Here is a 26,457-nt window from a genome sequence, read left to right as displayed (position 1 = left end):
CTCCCAGGAGACCTTCTGGTGGCCTTCCAGGATCTGCAGGGGGCTGCAAGCAAGCTGGGGAGGGACTTTGGAGGGTGTGAGGGAGGGATAGGAGTGGGGGGGATGGATTCAAGCTAGAGGAGGGTAGAGTTATATCAGACATTAGGAAGTGGGGAGATTGAGATTGGCTGTGAGGAAGAAGTTGTTGCCCAGGAGGGTGGTGAGAGACTGGCAGAGGTTGCCCAGGGAGGTGGTGGAAGCCTCCTGCCTGGAGGTGTTTGCAGCCAGGCTGGAGGTGGCTGTGAGCAACCTGCTGTGGTGTGAGGTGTCCCTGCCCATGGCAGGGGGTTGGGGCTGGCTGAGCCTTGAGGTCCCTTCCAGCCCTGACAGTTCTGTGATTCTAAGTCAGGTATCTGAAAGGTCTAGGAAGAGGCAAATTGTCAGGGAATAATATTTCTGTCCTCCTTTCCCCTTCTGAAAACCTTTTTGCTTTTACACTTCTTGGAGCTGGTGTTGGACTTTGGGCCTTGCCCTGGCAATGCTGAGAACTTTGTGTTAGATGATGAAGTGCTCACAATCTTGCACATCCCTGGAGGGATCACTGCAGTTTCCACCTGGCCGTGACTACTGCAGCAGAGAGTGGAGAGATCTCAGAGGGAGACAAGAACTTGAAGTTGCCAGGAGCAAGAGCTGGCAGCAAATTGTAGCTTGCCTGGAACAAAACCAACCCCCAACCAACCCTCAAAAGCAGATCTGTCAGTTTGCCTTCTCTGTGGTATTTTTGTCTTGCTTTCCTCACGTCCCAGCAGCTGTTCCCACCAGTGCCAACACCTTCTTTCTTTTACAGAAGTCTGATGTTTACTCAGTTGAGATCTATGGGACAAAAGAGCTGGAGAAAACAGAGGCTGGAGGTGGAGATGAGAAGCACAAAGACGTAAAAGGCAAGAAGAAAAAGAAAGCAGAAGAGCTTAAGAAAGAGCTGGACCTGGTGAGTGTTTGCAAGCCCCTAAGCAGGGCTCCCTCTGCCCATGGGCCCCTGGGGTGATGCACTTTCATCTCATGCTGCACTGGAAATCCCAAGCCGGGGAAGGATTCACTTCCCCATGTTCCTGAAGTGTGCAGCATTACTGCCTACAAGGAAAGAATGGTTCTGGTTTCATTGTGCCACCAGGAGCACAGAACCACAGCTTCCCTGGGAGCTCTTCCCCAGGTGGAACAGCTCTGCTCAGTACTTCCCCTGCACTGCCACTTGCACAATCAACCTGGGAGCAGAGGGAAGGGCAGAAGCACAACATTTTGCTCCAGGGAGTCCCAGGAGATCTAAACACAGAATCACAGAATCCATTGGGGTGGAAGGGACCCTCAAAGGGCTTCTTGTCCACCCCCCTCTGCTCTAAACAGGGACATCTGCAACTGGATCAGGTTGCTCAGGGCCCTGTCAAGGCAGACCTTGAATACCCCCATGGATGGGGTCTCCACCACCTCCCTGGGGATCCTGTGGTGGGAGGATTTAATCTTCACACTACCACAATCTCCAGTATCTGATCAGAGAATGAAGCCTTACACAATTAGCACCAAATAAAGCAGCCTGGTCCCCACTGCTGGTACCAAACATCTCAGCTTTCACCACTGGGGTGTTTTTCCCTCCCCAAGCTAACTGCACTGCACTTCAGGGTTGTTTTCCCTCCCCAAGCTAACTGCACTGCACTTCAGGGTTGTTTTCCCTCCCCAAGCTAACTGCACTGCACTTCAGGGTTGTTTTCCCTCCCCAAGCTAACTGCACTGCACTTCAGGGTTGTTTTTCCCTCCCCAAGCTAACTGCACTACACTCCAGGGTTGTTTTCCCTCCCCAAGCTAACTGCACTACACTTCAGGGTTGTTTTGTCCTCCCCAAGCTAACTGCACTGCACTCCAGGGTTGTTTTCCCTCCCCAAGCTAACTGCACTGCACTTCAAGTTGTTTTTTCCTCCCCAAGCTAACTGCACTGCACTTCAGGGTTGTTTTCCCTTCCCAAGCTAACTGCACTGCACTTCAGGGTTGTTTTTCCCTCCCCAAGCTAACTGCACTGCACTCCAGGGTTGTTTTCCCTCCCCAAGCTAACTGCACTGCACTTCAAGTTGTTTTTTCCTCCCCAAGCTAACTGCACTGCACTTCAGGGTTGTTTTCCCTTCCCAAGCTAACTGCACTGCACTTCAGGGTTGTTTTTCCCTCCCCAAGCTAACTGCACTGCACTCCAGGGTTGTTTTCCCTTCCCAGGCTAACTGCACTGCACTCCAGGGTTGTTTTCCCTCCCCAAGCTAACTGCACTGCACTTCATGGTCAGTGCACCGAGCCCGGGAAGCCTCTGTTGTCCTTCTGGCTTGCTCCTGACCTGCTGGCTGCTCTAGGAGAAGTTACTTCCTCTCTGTCTCCCTCTCTCTGTTTCAGTTTCCCAATCACAAAAGTGGAGGTAATTACATTGACCTCTTTTCTGAATTGCTTTGAGAGCAGCTGCTAGGAGAGGCTATTTCTGGGCCAGATGGCGTTGCAAAGGCAAGGAAGCCCCCAAAACAGCTCACCATAGTATCATAGTATCATGCCCATCATAGTATCATAGAATCAGAAGCCCCCCAAACAGCTCACCATAGTATCATAGAATCATGCCTATCATAGTATCATAGAATCACTCAGGGTTGGAAGGGACCACAAGGATCAGCCAGTCCCAACCCCCCTGCCATGGGCAGGGACACCCCACACTACATCAGCCTGGCCACAGCCTCAGCCAGCCTGGCTGCAAACACCTCCAGGGCTGGGGCCTCAACCACCTCCCTGCACAACCCATTCCAGGGCTTCACCACTCTCATGGGGAAGAACTTCCTCCTCCCCTCCAGCCTCAATCTCCCCACCTCCAGCTTCATTCCATTCCCCCTAGTCCTAGCACTGCCTGAGATCCTGAGCAGTCCCTCCCCAGCCTTCTTGGAGCCCCTTTCAGATCCTGGAAGGCCACAATGAGGTCACCTCATGTTCCCAAGTCGTGCCCCCTAGCAGCCAAACCACTCTCAGGCAGTTTTCTCCCTGCCAGCTGGGGATGTGACATTCCTCTCCTGTCTCCAAAGGGAAACCAAAGCCCAGACAAGTTAATTGGCTCATCCAGGCACCAGTGAATCACTCTGTGAAAACAATTGTCAGATCTCTCCAGTTCTTGGCTTCTACATCTCACTTTGGCAGGGCAGACAATTAGGTCAGTGATACCACAGAGGTGGCACTGCAGGGGAAGGAGAAAGAGCCTGGAGATTTCCCTCTCCCACACCCTTTTCAAGTGTGGTTAGAACCTGCTGCTGCTTTCTACAAGGCTTGTAGCAGGAGATTTCACAGAGCCTGCCTTGTTAATGGAGGACAAAGATTGCTGTCACACACCTTCTCCCACCACACCCTTGCCTTCTATGGTCTTGCCTATGGTACTGAATGCTGGAGGCCTGCAAAGAGGAATTCTTTCTCTGAAAGAGGCACAGATCCTTGTGGGGAGCAGCACTGGCAGGAAAACATCATCCTGGTCTGGTGCCAGAGCTGCAGGAGGAGGGGGCTGTCTGCAAAGAAAGTGCTCTCAGAATCAAGATGCCACCTGCCAGTGGAAGAGACTTTTGCTTGTTAATATGCAGATGGCTTGGTGTCTGTTAGTGACAGCACTGCTGAGGCCACCCCTGGAGTCCTGTGTCCAGTTCTGGGCTCCTCAGGTCAAGAAGGAGATTGAGAGACTTGAAGGTGTCCAGAGAAGGGCAAGGAGGCTGGGGAGGGGTCTGGAGCACAGCCCTGTGAGGAGAGGCTGAGGGAGCTGGGGTTGCTTAGCCTGGAGAAGAGGAGGCTCAGGGGAGACCTTCTTGCTCTCTGCAACTCCCTGAAGGGAGGTTGTAGCCAGGTGGGGGTTGGGCTCTTCTCCCAAGCAAGCTGTGACAGGACACAGTCTGAAGCTGTGCCAGGGGAGGTTCAGGCTGGGTGTTAGGAAGAAATTCTTCCCAGAAAGAGTCATTCACCATTGGAATGTGCTGCCCAGGGAGGTGGTGGAGTCCCCATCCCTGGAGGTGTTCAAGAGGGGATTGGATGTGGCACTTGGAGCCATGGTTTAGTCATGAGGTCTGTGGTGAGAGGCTGGACTCTGTGATCTCTGAGGTCTCTTCTACCCTTAGTGATTCTGTGATTCTGTGATCTCCAGCTAGCAACTGGATCCACAATCCCAGATCCAGGCAGCTCACAACCTATCCAGATCCTGAAACAACAGCTCCCACAGCCTGACATTCTGCTCACTCTCCTTTTCTCTTCCTTTTTTTGGAACCCAGGAGGACCACAAGCTCAGTGCTTCAGAACTGGAAGGAAAGTATGGAACAAACATCAACAAAGTAAGTCCACAGGGCATCATTAAGAACCTGCCTGAATCAGTTGCCTTACTTTCCCTCTGGCTTCCCCCAAAGCTTCCTACAGGCAGCAGGGAAGCCCTCACATCACCAGGCTCATGCATAGATGTGTGTGCATGTATCTGATGCCCTAACTCCAAGCAAAGCCTGGTTGATAGTAGGCTGAACATGAGCCAGTAGTTTGCCCAGGGGGCCAAGAAGGCCAAGGGCATCCTGGCCTGAATCAGGCAGAGTGTGGCCAGCAGGAGCAGGGAAGTCCTTGTGCCCTGTGCTCAGCACTGCTGAGGCCACCCCTGGAGTCCTGTGTCCAGTTCTGGGCTCCTCAGCTTGGGAAAGATGTTGAATTGCTGGAAGGTGTCCAGAGAAGGGCAAGGAGGCTGGGGAGGGGTCTGGAGCACAGCCCTGTGAGGAGAGGCTGAGGGAGCTGGGGTTGCTTAGCCTGGAAAAGAGGAGGCTCAGGGGAGACCTTCTTGCTCCCTCCAACTGCCTGAAGGGAGGTTGGAGCCAGGTGGGGGTTGGGCTCTTCTCCCAGGCAGGCACTCAGCAGCAGAACAAGAGGACACAGTCTCAAGCTGTGCCAGGGGAGGTTTAGGCTGGATGTTAGGAAGAAATTCTTCCCAGCAAGAGGAATTGGCCATTGGGATGTGCTGCCCAGGGAGATAGCGGAGTCCCCATCCCTGGAGGTGTTTAGGAAGAGCCTGGATGAGGCACTTGGAGCCATGGTTTGGTTGATCAGATGGTGTTGGGTGATAGGTTGGACTTGATGATCTCTGAGGTCTTTTCCAACTTGGTCTCCCCTCCCCTCCCCTCCCCTCCCCTCCCCTCCCTCCCCCTCCCCTCCCCTCCCCTCCCCTCCCCTCCCCTCCCCTCCCCCTCCCCTCCTCTCTCCCCTCCTCTCCCCTCCTCTCCTCTCCTCTCCTCTCCTCTCCTCTCCTCTCCTCTCCTCTCCTCTCCTCTCCTCTCCTCTCCTCTCCTCTCCTCTCCTCTCTCTCTCCTCTCCTCTCCTCTCCTCTCCTCTCCTCTCCTCTCCTCTCCTCGAATCTCCTCTCCTCGAATCTCCTCTCCTCGAATCTCCTCTCCTCGAATCTCCTCTCCTCTCCTCTCCTCTCCTCTCCTCTCCTCTCCTCTCCTCTCCTCTCCTCTCCTCTCCTCTCCTCTCCTCTCCTCTCCTCTCCTCTCCTCGAATCTCCTCTCCTCTCCTCTCCTCTCCTCGAATCTCCTCTCCTCTCCTCTCCTCGAATCTCCTCTCCTCGAATCTCCTCTCCTCGAATCTCCTCTCCTCGAATCTCCTCTCCTCGAATCTCCTCTCCTCGAATCTCCTCTCCTCGCAAGTCTGTGATTCTAAGCCAGTGTGCAACTCTGACCTGGATTTAAACTGGAGTTTCTCTGAAGGCTGGGGAAGTCTGGGCTGCTGTTTTGAAATCAAATCCCTGCACAAGACATGACCTCAGAGTCTGCACCAGGACCTCAGCTTCTCTGAAGTTTGGTTTTTTTTCTCTGTCTGGTATTTCAAGTTTGCTGCAACCTCCATTTTTCACTGGCAGTGTCTGTAACAGCTGATAGCAAAGGAGTGCACTGGAAATGATTTTATCTTGGAGGATATAATTTTGTCTTGGGTTCAGTCTTGGGCCTCCTCACTCCAAGCAGGACATTTGGGGGGTTGGAGCATGGCCAGAGATTCACAGAGTGGTTTAGATTGGAAGGGTAAGAAATCCTCTCCAGGGCAGAATCCAATGGAATGGCATTGAACAAGTCCAAGTGCCAGGGGATGCACTTTTGCCACAGCAACCCCAGGCAGTGCTACAGGCTGGGGGCAGAGTGGCTGAGAGCTGCCAAACAGAGAGGGACCTGGGGGTGCTGATTGACAGGTGCCTGAACATGAGCCTGCAGTGTGCCCAGGTGGCCAAGAGGGCCAAGGGCATCCTGGCCTGCATTAGGAATAGTGTGGCCAGCAGGAGCAGGGAAATCATTCTGCCCTGTGCTCAGCACTGCTGAGGCCACTCCTTGAGTCCTGTGTCCAGCTCTGGGCTCCTCAGGTCAAGAAGGAGATTGAGAAACTTGAAGGTGTGCAGAGAAGGGCAAGGAGGCTGGGGAGGGGTCTGGAGCACAGCCCTGTGAGGAGAGGCTGAGGGAGCTGGGGTTGCTTAGCCTGGAGAAGAGGAGGCTCAGGGGTGACCTCATTGCCCTCTACAACTACCTGAAAGGTGGTTGGAGCCAGGAAGGGGTTGGTCTCTCCTCCCAGGCAGGCACCCAGCAGCAGAACAAGAGGACACAGTCTCAAGCTGCGCCAGGGGAGGTTTAGACTGGAGGTGAGGAGAAAGTTCTTCACAGAGAGAGTCATTGGCCATTGGGATGTGCTGCCCAGGGAGGTGGTGGAGTCCCCATCCCTGGAGGTGTTCCAGAGGGGATTGGATGTGGCACTTGGTGCCATGGTCTAGTCATGAGGTCTGTGGTGATAGGTTGGACTCAATGATCCCTGAGGTCTCTTCCAACCTTAGTGATACTGTGATACTGTGATACCTGAAAGGGACCCCCAAGAAAGCCAGGAAGGGGCTTTTTACCAGGGCTTGTAGTGCCAGGGTGAGAGGGAATGGGTTGAAGCTGCCAGAGGGGAGGTTTAAGCCTTAGAGACCATCCAGTTCCAACCCTCTGCCATGGGCAGGGACAACTCCCACCAGCCCAGGTTGCTATGAGATGAGCATGAAGCTGCTGAAGGACCTTGAACACAAGGCTTGTGAGCAGCAGCTGAGGGAACTGGGGGTGTTTAGTGTGCAGAACAGAAGAGGAAGCTGAGGGAGACCTCATTGCTCTCTACAGCTCCCTGCAAGGAGGCTGCAGTGAGCTGGGGGTTGGGCTCTTCTCCCATGCAACAAGTGACAGGACAAGTAGAAACAGCCCCAAGTTGTGCCTGGGGGAGGTTCAGGTTTGATCTTAGGAAATACCCCTTCCCAGCAGGGCTTCTCAGGCACTGGAACAGGCTGGAGGAATTTCACAGATGTGTGGATGTGGTGCTGAGGGCTGTGGCTTAGCAGCAGTGGTGGGAGTGTGAGCTCTAGGTGAACCACTTGATCTCAAAAGTCTCCTCCAACCTGAAGAGTTCTGTGGTCCTATGAACCAGCAGATTTGAGGAATTCCACACCTGAATCCCTCTGGCAGCTCTCACTTGGATATCAAAGCACCACAACATGACCAGGGTGCAGACAAGGACTGCAAGGAACTGCAAATGTCCTATGGGGAAATGCACAAAGAGCAGCAAAACTGCTGCCTGTGGCCCCCCCAGCCTTCCAATCACTGAGTACAGCCAGGCTGAGCAGATAGGAGACAGAATGAAAGCTCCTGATGGACACAGCCCCAGGTTCCATGTTCCAGTCCCCATCTCTTCACAGCAGATGGTAGCCACTCTGAACTCAGCAAGCTAGGACCATGGAATGGAATGGAATGGAATGGAATGGAATGGAATGGAATGGAATGGAATGGAATGGAATGGAATGGAATGGAATGGAATGGAATGGAATGGAATAGAGTAGAATAGAATAGACCAGACCAGGTTGGAAGAGACCTTCAAGATCATCACATTGCCTTTGACACCGTCCCCCACAGCAAACTGCTGGCTAAGCTGTCAGCCCGTGGCTTGGACCACTACACTCTGTGCTGGGTTAGGAACTGGCTGGAGGCTGAGCCCAGAGAGTGGTGGTGAATGGTGCCACAGCCAGCTGGCAGCCAGGCACCAGTGGTGTGCCCCAGGGAGCAGTGCTGGGCCCTGTGCTCTTTAACATCTTCATTGATGATCTGGAGGAGGGGATGGAGTCAGTCATCAGCAAGTTTGCAGATGACACCAAGTTAGGGGCAGATGTTGCTCAGTTAGAGGGTTGAAAGGCTCTGCAGAGGGACCTCCACCGACTGGACAGATGGGCAGAGGCCAATGGGATGGCATTCAACAAGTCCAAGTGCCAGGGGCTGCACTTTGGCCACAGCAACCCCAGGCAGTGTTACAGGCTGGGGGCAGAGTGGCTCAGAGCTCCCAAACAGAGAGGGACCTGTGGGTGCTGATTGACAGCCACCTGAATATGAGCCAGCAGTGTGCCCAGGGGGCCAAGAGGGCCAATGGCATCCTGGCCTGCATTAGGAATAGTGTGGCCAGCAGGAGCAGGGAGGTCATTGTGCCCTGTACTCTGCATTGGTTAGACCACACCTTGAGTCCTGTGTCCAGTTCTGGGCTCCTCAGTTTAAGAAGGACATCAAAACACTTGAAGGTGTCCAGAGAAGGGCAACAAGGCTGGGGAGAGGCCTTGAGCACAGCCCTGTGAGGAGAGGCTGAGGGAGCTGGGGTTGCTTAGCCTGGAGAAGAGGAGGCTCAGGGGAGACCTCATTGCTGTCTACAACTACCTGAAAGGTGGTTGTAGCCAGGAAGGGGTTGGCCTCTTCTGCCAGGCACCCAGCAGCAGAACAAGAGGACACAGTCTCATGCTGCGCCAGGGGAGGTTTAGACTCGAGGTGAGGAGGAAATTCTTCACCAAGCGAGTCGTTCATCATTGGAATGTGCTGCCCAGGGAGGTGGTGGAGTCCCCATCCCTGGAGGCATTCAAGAGGGGATTGGATGTGGCACTTGGTGCCATGGTCTAGTCATGAGGTCTGTGTTGATAGGTTGGACTCAATGATCCTCGAGGTCCTTTCCAACCTAAGTTATACTGTGATTATACTCTGATCCAACCTATCATCCAACACCACCTAATCAACTAAACCATGCAAAGATGCAGCTTGCTGCAGCTGAGGGGTGCCACAAAGAACATTTCAGCTATGGACAGCATCCCAGTTTTGCCCTGAGTTCAGCTGGGACTGATTCCCTCTGCCTTCCCTTTCACCTTCTCTGTTTCCTCCTGCAGGGCCTCTCCAGCGCAAGAGCAGCCGAGATTTTGGCTCGGGACGGTCTCAACTCCCTCACTCCCCCCAAAGCCACCCCTGAAATTGTTAAGTTCCTCAAGCAGATGGTGGGAGGCTTTTCCATCCTCCTGTGGGTAGGAGCTGTCTTCTCCTGGATTTCTTCTGGCATTCAGATTGCCCAGGCAGCTGATTCACCCTTCGACAATGTAAGTAGTTGGATAAGCCCCAAGTGAGTATTTGACCCTCTGACAAGCTGAGCAATTTAAATACTACTCCACAGTTACACAGTAACTCCAAGGAGGCCTTTTAGCCTTCCAGGGCTCTCCCTCTACTACAGAACATTTCTGACTAATGCTCAAGTACCTGGTGTACCACTTGTGTCTACAAGTGCCCTGCCAAAGGTTTTATAACCACTACCCAGCATCACAACACTTGGTTGCTATGAAGAGTAGTGCTAAAGTCCACAAAGGGCTCCAGAGTCTGTGCCTGCAGTCCCCTTAGGAGTTACACTCTGCTAGGAAACAGAATTTGTTCAGTTTTGCACCAGGTGTAGGTTAGAGAAGGCTTTTAGAGAGATGTGAGGCACGGGAACAGGCTGCCCAGGGAGGTAGATGAGTCACCATCCCTGGAGGTGCTCAAGAAATGTGTGGCCATGGCACTTTGGGACATGGTTAAGTGGTCATGGAGGTGTTGGGCTTGAGGATCATAGAGGTCTTTTGCAACCTTAACAGTCTGGGACATGGTCAAGTGGTCATGGAGGTGTTTGGCTTGATGACTTTAGAGGTCTTTGGCAACCTTAACAGTCTGGGACATGGTCAAGTGGTTATGGAGGTGTTGGGCTTGATGACTTTAGAGGTCTTTGGCAACCTTAATGGTTCTATGATTCTATGAGAAAGTTGTCAACAAAGGACCTTTCATACTGCAAAAGCTTTGCTTAGAGTCACAGAATGGTTTTGGTTGGAAAAGAACTGCAAGTTCCTTGAGTTCAACCATCCACCTAACACCATCATAGCCATTGATCAGTAATTAGAGTCACAGAACTTTCAGGGTTGGAAGGGACCTCAAGGCTCATCCAGTCCCAACCCCCTGCCATGGCCAGGGACACCTCACAGCACAGCAGGTTGCTCACAGCCACCTCCAGCCTGGCTGCAAACACCTCCAGGCAGGAGGCTTCCACCGGCAACCTGGGCCAGGCTCTCATCACCTTCATGGGCAACAACTTCTTCCTAATGTCTGATCCAACTCTACCCTCCTCTAGCTTGGATCCAACCCCCCCAATCCTATCACTTCCTGACACCCTCAAAAGTCCCTCCCCAGCTTTCTTGTAGCCCCCTTCAGATCCTGGAAGGCCACAATTAGGTCTCCTGGGAGCCTTCTCTTCTCCAGCCTGCACAAGCACAACTCCCTCAGTCTGTCCTCACAGGAGAGGTGCTCCAATTGATCTACCTGATCAATTCCATTGATCATACTCAGTCATTAGCAGGGCAAATCTTAGAAGTCCTTTTCTTAAGCTGTCTTTTACCCTGAGCAGCATCTCCTTTCAAGGGGCTGATGGATTACGGCAGGGCTGTGATTGATTCTAGCAGAAGAACTGCTGAACACTTGTCTTAAATAAACCACATGATGTCTTTTATTGATCAGCTCTACCTTGGAGTCGTCCTGGCGCTGGTTGTCATCCTCACTGGCATCTTTGCTTACTACCAGGAAGCTAAAAGCACAAACATCATGGCCAGCTTCAGCAAAATGGTGCCACAGGTGAGGATAACCAATGCACCCTGTTGGGGAGAAGCTCTCTCTCACACTGCACAGCAGCACAAGCAGCCCACCTGGAAGGTACCTCCTGGTAGGATGGCACAAAGCTAACTGTGGTCACACTTTGATGTCTTTCAGCAAGCTCTTGTCATCAGAGATGGAGAAAAGAAGGAACTGCCAGCAGAGCAGCTGGTGGTTGGAGACATTGTGGAAATCAAGGGGGGTGACAGGATCCCAGCAGACATCCGGCTGATCGCTGCTCAGGGTTGTAAGGTAAAGAGGGGAAAAAGGGAAAGCATGGTCTAGAGGCTTGAGTTACCTACCAAGGATGTCTTTGCACCCAGTATGAATGATTGGAGCTTTAAATAGACCTAATCTCCTTAACTCTTGGAGTGCAGAGGTTATATTGTGATGCTTAGCTCGTCTAGCACTAACATCTCCACTCCTGCCCGTCAAAAGAGGCTCTGAGGTGCAGGCCATAGCAATGCTCTTTGCCAGGACAGAGGCAGAAATGCCAACACAGCATTGAGAGTGTCCACAGACCTGCAGGTGGATCTTCAGGGGCCACTGAAGGCCCCACCAGAGCCACACAGCCCTGGCTGAACTGAGTTGCCACAGAAATAGATCCTCCCGGTGACAGTGGCAGCTCTCCCAGAGGGAAGGCACTGAGGGGTTGTGGCCCTGTCAGCAAGCATTAAAAGTGCTGCAGCCCTGCCTTCTGGGCTGGACTTAACTGCCTGTTACTAACTTTAATGTGGGCCTGTCTCCCTTTCATTAAAGGTGGACAATTCTTCACTCACAGGGGAATCAGAACCACAGCCCCGCTCCTGTGAATTCACCCACGACAACCCCCCTGGAGACCAAGAACATTGCATTCTACTCCACCACCTGTGTGGAAGGTGTGTATGGAAGGAGAGAAAGGCCTCCTCAACTGGCAGGGTGCTGATTTTGAGCAATTCTGATGCAAGGGAATCATAAAATCATAGAATTGTCAGGCTTGGAAAGGACCTCAAGGGTCAGAGGATGGCAGGATGTTAGGGGTTGGAAGGGACCTCTGGAGATCATCCAGTCCAGCCCCCCTGCCACAACAGGATCATGGAATCCAGCCCAGGTCACACAGGAACACATCCAGGCAGGGCTGGAAAGGCTCCAGAGAAGGAGACTCCACAACCTCTCTGGGCAGCCTGCTCCAGGCCTCTGGGAGCCTCCCAGGGCAGAAGTTCCTCCTCCTGCTGAGCTGCAACCTCCTGGGCTGCAGTTTCCACCCCTTGCTCCTTGGCCTATGCCAGGGTGCAGCTGAGCAGAGCCTGTCCCTGTCCCCTCCCTCCTGACCCCCAGCCCTCAGACATTGATTAAATCCCTTTTAAGCCTTCTCTTCTCCAGCCTGAACAGCCCCAGGGCTCTCAGCCTCTCCTCCCCAGGCAGTGCTGCAGTCCCTTCAGCATCCTTGCAGCCCTCCCTTGGCCTCTCTCCAGCAGATCCCTGTCCCTCTTGCAGTAAAAGGTCCTTGTGTCACACCTGACCAGGCTGCTAAGAGCCTGCACAGCCCCCAGGGTAACCCTACAGCAAAAAAAAGAGAGTAATTGGTCAGGAGAGCTCAGACCTTTCTCTGCAGCACAGATTCCTAAGGGGATGAAAGGAATTCAGGGGTGGTGGAATGAGGGACAAGGTCCAGCAATAGTGGCTTAGCAGTAGTGGTAGGATTAAGAGCTCAGGCTTGGACTTTAGGCTGGATGTTAGGAAGAAGTTCTTCATAGAAAGAGTTATTGGACATTGGAATGCGCTGCCCAGGGAGGTGGTGGAGTCCCCATCACTGGAGGTGTTTAGGAAAGAGGCTTGATGGGGTGCTTGGTGCCATGGGTTAGTTGGTTGGATGGTGTTGGGTGATAGGTTGGACTTGATGATCTCATAGAACCAATAAGGTTGGAAAAGACCTCAAAGATCATCAAGTCCAACCTGTCAGCCAACACCTCCTGACTACTAAACCATGGCTCCAAGTGCCACATCCAATCCCCTCTTGAACACCTCAGGGCTGGTGACTCCACCACCTCCCTGGGCAGCACATTCCAATGGCTAACAACTCTCTCTGGGAAGAACTTTCTCCTCACCTCAAGTCCCCTGATGCAAAGATCTCTTCCAACCTGGTTAATTCCCTTCCCTTCCCTTCCCTTCCCTTCCCTTCCCTTCCCTTCCCTTCCCTCTCCAACCCTTATACAGTTGTGAAAAGGTTTACATTCCAGCCCCAGGACTCAATCCAGTTCTCAGTCTCCTCTCCTCTCCTCTCCTCTCCTCTCCTCTCTTCTCTTATCTTTTCTCTCTTCTCTTCTCTTCTCTTCTCTTCTCTTCTCTTCTCTTCTCTTCTCTTCTCTTCTCTTCTCTTCTCTTCTCTTCTCTTCTCTCTTCTCTTCTCTTCTCTTCTCTTCTCTTCTCTCTCTTCTCTTCTCTTCTCTTCTCTTCTCTTCTCTTCTCTTTCTCTTCTCTTCTCTTCTCTTCTCTTCTCTTCTCTTCTCTTCTCTTCTCTTCTCTCTCAGAGGTCTCTTCCAACCTCAACAGTTCTGTAATTCTCTGAGAAGGGTCTTCATCACTCAGCACTGGGCACAGAAGACAGGAGGAGCCTGTCCTGGAGCTGACAGCCTCACTTCTTTGCAGGCACTGCCACGGGCGTCGTGATCAACACCCGGCGACCGCACGGTCATCGGCCGCATCGCCTCGCTGGCCTCGGGCGTAGGGAACGAGAAAACTCCCATAGCCATTGAGATAGAGCACTTTGTCTACCTGGTGGCAGGAGTGGCTGTTTCCATCGGTGTTCTCTTCTTCATCATATCTGTTTCCATGAGGTACAAGATCCTGGACTCCATCATCTTTCTCATCGGCATCATTGTGGCCAACGTGCCCGAGGGTCTGCTGGCCACGGTCACGGTGAGTCCATGCTGCGGCTCCCTGCTTGCCTCCTGCAGCTCCTCAGGCTCTGCCACAGCTCAGTGCAGGGCAGCACTAACAGTGAGGAACAGATGATTTAGCCTTGGCTGAGGTCAGTTTGGGGTCTGCTGGAGGGAATCCACAAGGAAGCTACAAGGACGATGAAGAGAGTTGTTTGCCATTGGGATGTGCTGCCCAGGGGGGTGGTGGAGTCACCATCCCTGGAGGGGTTCAAGAGAGAATTGGATGTGGCATTTGGAGCCATGGTTTAGTCATGAGGTCTGTGGTGACAGGTTGGACTTGAGCTTTGAGGTCTCTTCCAACCTTGGTGACACTGTGTGTGACTTGAACCTCTCTGCTGTGAAGAAAGGCTGAGAGCCCTGGGGCTGTTTAGCCTGGAGAAGAGGAGGCTGAGAGGGGATCTGATCAATGTCTATCAATAGCTGAGGGGTGGTTGCCAAGTGGAGGAGGCCAATCCCTTTTCAGTGGGGCACAGTAATAAGTCAAGGAGCAGTTGATATGAACTTGAACACAGAAGGTTCCACCTCATAGTGAGGAGAAACTTCTTTACTGGGAGGGTGCTGGGGCCCTGGAGCAGGCTGCCAAGGGAGGTTGTGGAGTCTCCTTCTGTGGAGCCTTTCCAGCCCCACCTGGATGTGTTCCTGAGTGCCTTGCCCTGAGGGGTGACCCTGCTCTGGCAGGGGGGGTTGCACTGAATGACCTCTGGAGGTCCCTTCCAACCTCTACCATTCTGTGGCTCTGTGATGATTCTGTGGTGTGTTGGGTTTTATTTTATCCTTTTTTCCCCCCCATGAACCTGAAAGTATAAACTTTTTACTGGGGAATTCTGGCAAACCTGAGCCATTAATCTACAGCACAACAGCCCAGCTTGAAACAAGGTCCTTCAAGTACCATCCCCCCTCCCTTGGTTGAGTGCTGTGACTCATTTCCCCACAGCCTGTTCCTACTTGGAGAGGAAGATACTGTACCCTGAAAGTCACATGAGAGTTCCACTTGCTAACACATAGCAGGCATCACTAAAGCCCCTGGCTGAGAAGCAGCACAATGGCTGAGCACTGTTAGCTCTAATGCACACCAAGAGAGAGCAGCCAGCAGCACTGCAGTAATGAAGAGCTGATCAGAGCTCCCCCACCTCCACACTGTAGGTTCTTCCATCCAAACCAGTTCATTGACTGGTAGGACATTACTAGGGCTGTACAGCCTGCAGAAGAGAAGGCTGCAGGGAGACCTCAGAGCAGCCTCACAGTACCTGAAAGGGGCTCCAGGAGAGCTGGGGAGGGACTTTGGAGAAGGGCTGGGAGTGCCAGGATGAGGAACAATGGCTTTGAGCTGGGAGAGAGGAGGCTGAGACTGGAGAGGAGGAAGAAATTCTTTCCAGTGAGGCTGGGGAGACTCTGGCACAGGCTGCCCAGGGAGGCTGTGGCTGTTCCCTGCCTGGAGGTGTTCAAGGCCAGGCTGGATGAGGCCTTGAGCAAGCTGTGCTGGTGTGAGGTGTCCCTGCCCATGGCAGGGGATTGGAACTGGATGATCTTTGAGGTCCCTTCCAACCCAACCCATTCTGTGCTTCCTATCAGCAGGCAAGGAGGTTCCTCTTGTGCTAGCTACAGTCCATCCCCTGCCCTCAATAATCACAGTGTCACAGTATCACAAAGGTTGGAAGAGACCTCAAAGATAATCAAGTCCAACCTGTCACCACAGACCTCATGACAACTAAATCATGGCCACATCCAAGCCCCTCTTGAACACCTCCAGGGATGGGGACTCCACCACCTCCCTGGGCAGCACATCCCAATGATGAATGACTCTCTCCATGAAGAACTTTCTCCTCACCTCCAGCCTAAACTTCCCCTGGCACAGCTTGAGACTGTGTCCTCTTGTTATGGTGCTGCTTGCCTGGGAGAAGAGCCCAACCCCCAGCTGGCTCCAACCTCCCTTCAGGGAGTTGCAGAGAGCAAGAAGGTCTCCCCTGAGCCTCCTCTTCTCCAGGCTAAGCAGCCCCAGCTCCCTCAGCCTCTCCTCACAGGGCTGTGCTCCAAGCCCCTCACCAACTTTTTTGCCCTTCTCTGGACACCTTCAAGTCTCTCAATCTCCTTCTTGACCTCAGGAGCCCAGAACTGGACACAGAAGGGAAAAAAATGCACTGCAGGCAACCCAAGTTAAATTAATTTAAATGTTCTCTAACTAAGAACCAAATCCAAACCACCACCCAGGAACAACCCAAACTAAGCCTCCAGCAGAATGATGCAGCCTCAGTGCACTCTTCTGTAACTCTTCCTCACTAACAGTGAGCTCAACTTCTCCTGCCAGGTGAGTCTGTCCCTGACAGCCAAGAGGATGGCAAAGAAGAACTGCTTGGTGAAGAACTTGGAGGCTGTGGAGACACTTGGTTCTACCTCCATCATCTGCTCTGACAAGACTGGGACCCTCACACAGAACAGGATGACTGTTGCTCACCTCTGGTTCGACAACCAGATCTACTCTGCTGACACCAGCGAGGATCAGACAAGTAAAGATGGCAATGGGGGGGCCTGGGGAGGGGCAGCTCTTGGGCTGAGATGCTTCACACCTTACCAGCAGTCAATTCTCAGTCAGTGGGAGAGCTTTTGGCAGCTAAAGCAGGCAGATCCTCCTTCCACACATCAGTGCAAAGTCTCTTCTTAGCCACACGGAGATGTGAAGAGAATTAGCAGCTGAACTCCACTCACAGAAGTTAACTGAGGAGGAGATCCTTGTGCTGGCAGTGAATTTAGTAGGAGAATGAGGATGAGCAGAGGGCTGGAGCACCTCTCCCGTGAAGACAGCCTGAGAGAGCTGGGGTTGTGCAGGCTGCAGAGGAGGCGGCTACCAGGAGACCTAATTGTGACCTTCCAGGATCTGCAGGGGGCTGCAAGCAAGCTGGGGAGGGACTTTGGAGGGTGTGAGGGAGGGATAGGAGTGGGGGAGATGGAGCAGAAGTAGAAGTGGGGAGCTTGAGATTGGCTGTGAGGAAGAAGTTGCTCCCCATGAGGGTGGTGAGAGCCTGGCCCAGGCTGCCCAGGGAGGTGGTGGAAGCCTCCTGCCTGGAGGTGTTTGCAGCCAGGCTGGAGGTGGCTGTGAGCAACCTGCTGTGGTGTGAGGTGTCCCTGGCCATGGCAGGGGGGTTGGGACTGGCTGAGCCTTGAGCTCCCTTCCAAGCCTGACAGTTCTGTGATTCTCTAATAAGCAGAGAAGCAGCATTTAAAGGATTTTGCCAGAGCTGCTGAGAGATGTAAAGGTTTGTGTCAGGTTGGGTTTGTGTCAGGTCGGGTTTGAGTCAGGTCGGCGTTCCACAGCAGAACCTCTCAAAAGAACCATTTCATTCCCCCTCCCCCCTGCACATAATTCAACCCTGCTCTTTCAAACTTAAGCTTCTACTTCATCCTGCAATATGCTGAGCATTGCAATGTGTCTTTTGCTTCCTCTCAGATCAACCTTTTGACCAAAGCTCTCCCACCTGGACAGCACTGTCAAAAATTGTAGCTCTCTGCAACCGAGCGGAATTCAGACCCGGACAGGAGAGCATCCCCATCATGAAGGTACTGCCTGCTTCCCCTCAGCTTGTTTCTCTTCCTCTGGAACCAAAACCAATCCATAGGAGCTTCTCTGGTTGGCTTTTGTAATCTCTATTTTGCCACAACAACCTTCCAACTTGCTCTTTGTAGTAGTACTACAGGAAGGCTGCAGAGGGACTTTGCAAGAGGCTGGCTGGAGATAGGACAAGAGGGAATGGTTTGAAGCTGAGGGAGAGCAGGGTTACACTGGAGCTGAGGAAGAAGTTCTTCAGTGTGAGGGTGGTGAGACTCTGGAATAGGCTGCTCAGGGAGGTTGTGGCTGCCTCCTGCCTGGTGGTGTTCATGGCCAGGCTGGATGAAGGCTTTGAGCAGCTAAGTCTAGTGTAGAGGTGTCCCGGCTCATGGCAGGGAGGTTGGAGTAGATGATCTCTGAGGTCCCTTCCAACCTGGGCATTTCTATGATTGCTGCTGTACAAGCAGAAAAAGTTCAAGTCAGGGGAAAAGAACCCACACTGAGAGAGGAGAAACCCACACAGTCAGGGGGAAGAGAAAACACACTGATGGGGGAAAACCCCCACACAGATAGGGGGAAAAAAACCCATAGAGTCAGGGGGAAAAACAACCCACAAGAGGTGGGGGGATAAACACCCCCACAGAGGTGGGGGGGAAACTCCACACTGACAGGGGAAGAAAATCCACACAGAGAGGGGGAAAAAAACACCCAACAAAGAGAAAGAGGAAAAAAACCTCAATCAGACAGGGGAAGAACCCCACACTGAAAGGGGAAAAGAAACTACACAGAGAGGGAGGGAAAAAAGCCTGGCTGCTCTCCAGCCACTCTGGCCCCAGCCTGCAGCACTGCATGGGGTTGATGTCACCATCTCTGCCCACAGCTCCAACAACCACGAGGCCCTTCAACAGGCTCAGCTCTCTTTGTGGGAAGGAACAGGACACACAGCACAGCCTCCACCTGTTTGTTTTCCTCCAAACCATTTATTCACCTGCCCAGGGGGGGATGACATTGTTTGATTCAGTTGTCAGCAAGGAATACTTTATATTCTGTTCCCTGCTTTCAGCTTTCTCAGCTAGCAAGGGTGCAGTGACCAAGGGTTGTTAGGTGTTAGTTTTGAATTGTTTTTTTGACAATTGAGCTATTTTCCATAAAGTCAGAGCTATTCATTACCCTCTGCAGCCAAGATACCACACAGAGGAGCTCAGCCCCAGCCAGCACCCATGGATGATATAGGAGTAGTCATCAATCTTGTCCCTAACAACCAGGGGGCCACCAGGCCCCCCAGCCTTTGGAGTCACCCCCACCAACACCCAGTGTGCACCAAGGGCACTCACCAGGGAGGACAGGAGGCTCCTCAGCCCAGATGGGCTCAGCTTAGGGCTTCTGCCCTTCCTGAGGGGGATTAAATAGGGGAGTGGGTGGGGAGGGTAAAGCAGCCACACTTGGGGTAGGAGGAGACTCAACAGAGCCCAGGTGCTGTGGGATTTGAGGGGAAAAGGAGGGAAAATGGGGCAGGTGAGGGACTTTAGGGTATCAGGTAATGATAGGACTAGGGGGAATGGAAAGCTCTGAGGTGACCTCATTGTGGCCTTCCAGTATCTGAAGGGGCTCCAAGAAGGCTGGGGAGGGACTGCTCAGGATCTCAGGCAGTGCTAGGACTAGGGGGAATGGAATGAAGCTGGAGGTGGGGAGATTGAGGCTGGAGGGGAGGAGGAAGTTCTTCCCCATGAGAGTGGTGAAGCCCTGGAATGGGTTGTGCAGGGAGGTGGTTGAGGCCCCAGCCCTGGAGGTGTTTGCAGCCAGGCTGGCTGAGGCTGTGGCCAGGCTGATCTAGTGTGGGGTGTCCCTGCCCATGGCAGGGGGGTTGGGACAGGCTGATTCTTGTGGTCCCTTCCAACCCTGAATGATACTATGATATTAAGTAGAAATGGGTAGGGTCAGATTGGATGTTAGGAAGTTCTTCCCCATTGAGGGTGGTGAGACACTGGAACAGGTTGCCCAGGGAGGTGATGGAAGCCTCATCCCTGGGGGTTCCCAATGCCAGGCTGGATGTGGCTGTGAGCAACCTGATCTAGTGTGAGGTGTCCCTGCCCATGGCAGGGGAGGTTGGAACTGGATGATCCTTGAGGTCCCCTCCAGCTCCAACAATTCTATGATTCTAAAACAATCTTGCAGTTTAGGCTGGATGTCAGGAAGAAATTCTTCAGGGAAATCAGTGATTGGCCATTGGAATGTGCTGCCCAGGGAGGTGGTGGAGTCACCATCCCTGGAGGTGTTTAGGAGGGGATTGGATGTGGCACTTGGTGCCATGGTTTAGTTAGTCCTGAGGTGTTGGGTGACAGGTTGGACTTGATGATCTCTGAGGTCTTTTCCAACCTTATTGATTCTATGAAAAAAACCACACACTGAAAGGGGGAAATTTCCTCACACAGACAGGAGGGGAAAAACCCACAGAGACAGAGGAAAACAACCCACACTGAGAGGGGAAAAAAAACCCACAGAGACAGGGAAAAAAACCGGGGGGGGGGGGGGGGAACCCCAGAGAGACAGGGATAAAACCCCAGACAGAGAGGGGGATGAACCCCAGAGAGACAGGGGAAAAAAAACCCAGAGAGACAGGGGGAAAAAAACAGAGAGAGAGGGGGGAAAACCCCACAGAGAGAGGGGGAAAGACCCCACAGATACAGGGAGAAAAACCCAGAGAGAGAGGGGGGAAAAACCCCAGACAGAGAGGGGGAAAAATCCCAGACAGAGAGGGGGAAAGACTCCACAGAGACAGGGATAAAACCCCAGAGAGAGGGAGGGGGAAAAAAAAACCCACAGAGACAGGGAGAAAAACCCCAGACAGAGAGGGGGAAAGACCCCACAGAGACAGGGGAAAAAACCCAGAGAGAGAGAGGGGGAAAAAACCCCCACAGAGACAGGGAGAGAAACCCCAGACAGAGAGGGGGGAAACCTCACAGGGACAGGGGGAAAAAAAAAAAAAACCAGAGAGAGAGGGGTAAAAACCCCACAGAAACAGGGAAAAACACCCAGACAGAGAGGGGTAAAAACCCCACAGAGACAGGGAAAAACACCCAGACAGAGAGGGGTAAAAACCCCACAGAGACAGGGAAAAAACCCCAGAGAGAGTGGGGTAAAAACCCCACAGAGACAGGGAGAAAACCCCAGACAGAGAGGGGTAAAAACCCCACAGAGACAGGGAAAAAACCCCAGAGAGAGAGGGGGAAAGACCCCACAGAGACAGGGAGAAAACCCCAGGCAGAGACAGGTAAAAACCCCACAGAGACAGGGAGAAAACCCCAGACAGAGAGGGGGAAAACCTCACAGGGACAGGGAAAAAAACCCAGAAAGAGAGGTAAAAACCCCACAGAGACAGAGAGAAACCCCCAGACAGAGAGGGGGAAAGACCCCACAGAGACAGGGAGAAAACCTCACCGAGCCGAAAGCAGCTGTCCCCATACAGGGAAAGGCAACTCAAGCAGCAGGCAGTTCTGCACTAGTAGTTGCTGCACTATCCATTTAACATAGCAACAAGCCTTAATTGAGGCAAACACACCTTAATTAAGATCAACATGCCTCAATTAACGTCTTTGCACTGCTGAAGGTAGTCAACTCTGGTGACTAGACTGTGCAAACACATCCCTGACTTGCTCTCTTTGCTGCACCAATGCCTTCTCCAAGCCATTTCGGTCTGGGCACCACTTGGCTGAGCTGCACCTGCCTGCTGTCCCCCCAGGAGCTGCAGCACAAAGCCACCAGACAACCCTGGAGGTGACCCCCAAGGTGGTGCTGCTGCTAGCACCTCCTGGCTGCAGCTGAGCTCTAGCAGCAAGTGCAAGAGAGAGGTCCCAGAGTCTCGCTGCACTCATGTGCCAGGGTGACTTGGACACAGCCATGCAGGATCACTGCTGCTCAAGCCTGCAGCATGCCCTGGGGTCCTGCAGGCTCTCCTGGGGGAAGGGCAGAAGGTTGGATGTGCCATGAGCTGTTTCTTCTTTCAGAGAGTGGTGGTGGGTGATGCCTCTGAAACAGCTCTGCTGAAGTTCTCTGAGGTGCTCCTGGGGGATGTCATGAGCATCAGAGCACAGAACAAGAAGGTGGCAGAAATTCCATTCAACTCCACCAACAAATTCCAGGTGTGTTTCATTGTTTTTTGGCCAGTTTTGCCTTGGAGTCCTGGTGGATGATGTTATGGGGCAGCAATGTGCCCTTGTGGCCAAGAGAGCCAATGGGATCCTTGGGGGGCATGAAGAAGAGTGTGGCCAGGAGGGCAAGGGAGGTTTCCCAGCCCCTCTGCTCTGCCCTGGTGAGACCACACCTGGAATATTGTGTCCAATCTCTCTTGCTGGGCAGAACTTGCTCCTCACCTCCAGCCTCAACTTCCCCTGGCACAGCTTGAGACTGTGTCCTCTTGTACTGGTTGCCTGGGAGAAGAGCCAACCCCCACCTGGCTACAACCTCCCTTCAGGAAGCTGTAGAGAGCATAAGGTCTCCCCTGAGCCTCCTCTTCTCCAGGCTTAAACACTGCCTCCATGCAAAGCGAGCAAGAGAAGAGACAGGGGAGGATCTGTGTCCTCTGCTCTTGCCAACCACCCCCTGTTTGTGGCACACAGCTTTCCATCCATGAGACTGATGATCCTGACGACAAATGCTACCTGCTGGTGATGAAAGGAGCCCCAGAGAGGATCCTGGAGAGGTGCAGCACCATCATGATCAATGGCAAAGAAGAGCCACTGGACAGTGAAAAGGCAGAGGCTTTCCAAACAGCATACATGGAGCTGGGGGGCATGGGAGAGAGAGTGCTGGGTGAGTCCAATGTAGGGACCACTGAGAGCTGTGGGGTAAAAGGGAGCTTTTGATCTTGGTGCAATCCAGACTCTGGACCTCATCAGCTTGCAGTAAGTAGAGAGGAGAAGAAGGAGGAGAACAATAGAGCTTGCTAAGCAGGGCTGTCCTTATTGCTCTGTGCTGATCTGCTACTCTGAGCAGCCAAAAAAAAGCCCTCTAAGAAACCCCTCAAAGGCAAACACTCCTCCCTGCTGGCAGTATCACTGCCACTGCCACATCAGACACTGACTCCAGTTGAGCTCTGCCAGGAGGCTTACAATGGCAGGCTAAAAAAAACCCTCCTTCAAAAGCTCCTGGATCAATGCACTGGACAAAGGGGAAGCCTGATGCTGCCCTTCCTCCCACTGCTCCATCACTCCAGCCTGAGTTTCTTTGCAGGTTTCTGCCACTTGTACCTGCCTGAAAACGAGTTTCCAGACTCCTACTCATTTGACACTGATGCCATGAACTTCCCAACCTCCAACCTGTGCTTTGTTGGGCTCCTGTCCATGATTGATCCTCCTCGATCCACGGTGCCGGACGCCGTCTCCAAGTGCCGCAGTGCTGGGATCAAGGTAGGGGATTCACAGTGCCCTGCTGAGACACTCATGGCAATGTAAAGAGGATGATGTGAGAGGGTAAGGGGGAATGGATTGAAGCTTGAGGAGGGCAGATTGAGACTGGAGACAAGGAAGGAATTCTTGAGAGTGAGGCTGGGGAGGCACTGGCACAGGTTGCCCAGGGAGGCTGTGGCTGTCCCCTGCCTGGAGGTGTTGAAGGCCAGGCTGGATGAGGCCTTGAGCAAGCTGGGCTGGTGGGAGGTGTCCCTGCCCATGGCAGGGGGTTGGAACTGGATGATCTTGAAGGTCCCTTCCAACACCATTATGTGAATCCATGACTGTAACTTCCAAGCTCTTCCACCACATTGTCCTTGAGCAGCTTTCTAGCAGTGACTACCAACAATCTAAGTGCTCATTAATGCCCCTTACAATGACATCGTTGTGCAGATCCACTGCTAACACATCCTAAAGAAACACCTGAAGGCCTTGAGAGGCAAAGAAATATTTAAGTGAGGGTCAGACAGAAGGTACTCAGAAGCCCCAGACTGGAAAGCCCAATCTGGCAAGGCTCTGATACTGTCTCATCACTTCCAGTTGCAGAACCATGCCAGCTAGAGCTCCTTGCTTGTAAGCACAATCAGGTAACAAAAGTCTTGAGATATTGGAGTATTGGAGATATTGGAGATATTGGAGTATTGGAACCCTGGACCCTGTTAGGCACAGGAACCACTCATCTCCAATTTGTTCAGCTTGAACCTGAAGCAGAAATCCTCCTGGTTTCACTCCCAGGGGAGCCACAGTGCCACTAAGTGAAGGGCAATCAGTGTCTGGGTTTGCTGATCTCAGATGAGATGAATCCCAAGTCCCAACCCTGGTGGAATTGTCTGTAGTCTGAAGCAAGATCTGGCAGCTGGCAACATTTCTACAAGAAGAAACTAACACCCAGCCCATGTCTTATCTGTCAGGACCCTGAGTTGCAAGGATCTGTTTCAAGATCCTAATGAATTCTCACTCTGGAGCATACCTACTATAAATCCTTACATAAAGCCCTCCTTCGTTCTGCACTGTTCTAATCTTGCTGCTTCTGACAAGTTCTCCCTCTCCAGCCCTGACAAAACTGCACCAAGAACAAGAGGTAGAGACCAGATGTCAATAGAGAGCCCAAGCAATGAACAGCCAGAATCTGTCAGTGCTGTGGACACAGCACAGCCTCCCAAGCCCAGGTCCTGAACAGCTTCCTGGCCTCCAACAGTTGTTCTCTCCTCTTACCTCTCTCCAGCCACTGCATGTGCATTTGCTGACTGCATGTCCCTTCCTCAGGTTATCATGGTCACTGGTGACCACCCCATCACAGCCAAGGCCATTGCCAGGAGTGTAGGCATCATTTCAGCCACCAGTGAGACTGTGGAAGACATTGCCAAGCGCCTCAACATTCCTGTTGAGCGAGTCAACAGAAGGTAAGAGCCAGCAGGGCTTAGGGGGGTGCCTGTGGGGGTCACCTGCTGAGAGCCTGCTCCCTCCAAATGCTTTCTGGAGCTTATTTCTGCATCATGGCTGCTTTCTGCACTTCTCCCTCTTGGTGTGTTCCTAGCCATTGTGGCTGTCCAACATGCCAGCTCTGCCTAAGTAACTCTGTGTCTAGGCTCTCATCTTCACTTGTGGATTACCCATTCATAGTTTCATAGTTTCATTCAGGGTTGGAAGGGACCACAAGGATCATCTAATTCCAACCCCCTTGCCATGGGCAGGGACACCCCACACTAGATCAGGCTGGACAGAGCCTCAGCCAGCCTGCTCTTAAACACCCCCAGGGACGGAGCCTCAACCACCTCCCTGCACAACCCATTCCAGGGTTTCACCACTCTCATGGGGAAGAACCTCCTCCTCACATCTAGCCTCAATCTCCCCACCTCCAGCTTCATTCCATTCCCCCTAGTCCTAGCACTACCTGAGGTCCTGAGAAGTCCTTCCCCAGCCTTCCTGTAGCCCCCTTCAGATACTGGAAGGCCACAATGAGGTCACCTGGGAGCCTTCTCTTCTGCAGACTGAACAGCCCCAACTCCTTCAGTCTGTCCTCACAGGAGAGGTGCTCCAGCCCTCTGCTCATCCTCCTGGCCCTGCTCTGGGCACCTTCCAGCACCTCCAGATCCCTCTTGTCACAGGGGCTCCAGAACTGGAGGCAGTACTCCAGGTGGGGTCTCCCCAGAGCTGAGCAGAGGGGGAGAATCACCTCCCTTGCCCTGCTGGCCACACTTCTCCTGCTGCAGCCCAGGATCTGATTGGCTTTCTGGGCTGCAAGTGCAGACTGAGAGCTCCTGGTGAGCTTTTTGTCCACCAGCACCCCCAAGGCTCTCTCCTCAGGGCTGCTTTCCAGCCAGTCCCTGCCCAGCCTGGATTTGTGCCTGGGATTGCCTCCCCCCAGCTGCAGGACCCTGCACTTGCTCTTATTGAACTTCATGAGGTTGGCTTGTGCCCAGCTCTGCAGCCTGTCAAAGTCCCTCTGGATGGATCCCTTCCCTCCAGCTGTCTGCTGCACCACACAGCTTGGTGTCATCAGCCATGCATTTAACCATGGAATTGTTTGGGTTGGAAAAGATCTCTAAGATCATCCAGGCCAACCATCAACCCAACCCCACCATGGCCAAAAAACCATGGCCCCAAGTGCCATGGCCACAGGTTTCTGGAACACCTCCAGGCATGGGGACTCCACCACCTCCCTGGGCAGCCTGTGCCAGTCCCTGACCACTCTTGGAGCAAAGAAATTGTTCCTCATGCCCAACTTAACCCTTCCCTGACACGATTTCAGGCAATTTCTTCTCCTTCTCTCACCTGATCCTAAGGAGAAGAGCCCAACCCCCAGCTCACTGCAAGCTGCTCTCAGGGAGCTGTAGAGAGCAATGAGGCCTCCCTCAGCCTCCTCTCCTCCAGCTGTTACCCATCTGCCAAAACACACAGCTATGAAATGCAGAATCCCATGACCCAAGGACCACCCATCCAAATTCCCTTCACCCACAAGATGTGAAGACAACATCACATGAGAAGGGGAAGAGCTCTTTACAGAGAGGATGTCTCCCTCCTCCACTGCCCCAATCTCCCACTCAGAGTCCTCTTTAAACCTGCATTTTTCTGCTGCTGTCTCTCCTCAGCAAGAAGCTTCCTTTCCCCCTCTCCCCTCCTCTGTATCTAGGTAACTAATTCACTCTGGATTTTCTACAGTGCCTTTCACTCCACACCTGCTGATTAACAACTAATGCTTCTGGAATTAACTCAATTAGCTGCTTCCCTCACTCTTAAGCCTCCTGCATTCCACGAGGTTATTTTTAGCTGAGCCTGTTTGGTGGGGAGAATTCACCCAGCTTTCCCCCCCTGGCTCTTCCAGAGAGGCCACAGCAGCAGTGGTTAATGGGATGGAGCTGAAGGACATGAGCTTGGAGGAGCTGGATGAAATCCTGTGCAACCACTCCGAGATAGTCTTCGCCCGGACGTCGCCCCAGCAGAAACTGATTATAGTTGAAGGCTGCCAGAGGCAGGTGAGTAAGAGAGGAGCAAAAAGGTGGTGCCCAGGTATGGCCACAGGGCATGCA

At 52.9% G+C, this 26,457-nt stretch overlaps 1 protein-coding gene across 1 annotated transcript in view; it reads left to right on the top strand.

The window, feature by feature from the left end:
* The window catches only part of ATP12A (ATPase H+/K+ transporting non-gastric alpha2 subunit), a 49,384-nt gene that overhangs the window by 3,033 nt on the left and 19,894 nt on the right, over nt 1-26,457 (top strand). Inside the window, 16 exon segments of the mRNA XM_068169174.1 lie at nt 827-967; nt 4,293-4,352; nt 9,251-9,454; nt 10,890-11,003; nt 11,139-11,273; nt 11,781-11,849; nt 11,851-11,899; nt 13,650-13,678; nt 13,680-13,919; nt 16,248-16,446; nt 17,385-17,494; nt 21,488-21,622; nt 22,100-22,292; nt 22,713-22,888; nt 24,194-24,330; nt 26,253-26,403. Of these exon segments, the coding sequence (XP_068025275.1) occupies nt 827-967; nt 4,293-4,352; nt 9,251-9,454; nt 10,890-11,003; nt 11,139-11,273; nt 11,781-11,849; nt 11,851-11,899; nt 13,650-13,678; nt 13,680-13,919; nt 16,248-16,446; nt 17,385-17,494; nt 21,488-21,622; nt 22,100-22,292; nt 22,713-22,888; nt 24,194-24,330; nt 26,253-26,403 (2,142 nt within the window).

The sequence above is a fragment of the Melanerpes formicivorus genome, unplaced genomic scaffold, assembly GCF_026170545.1.
Source record: "Melanerpes formicivorus ecotype bairdi unplaced genomic scaffold, bMelFor1.0.p_v2 SCAF_167, whole genome shotgun sequence".
Classification (NCBI taxonomy): domain Eukaryota; kingdom Metazoa; phylum Chordata; class Aves; order Piciformes; family Picidae; genus Melanerpes; species Melanerpes formicivorus.
This window is presented reverse-complemented; position numbering and strand designations above follow the sequence as displayed.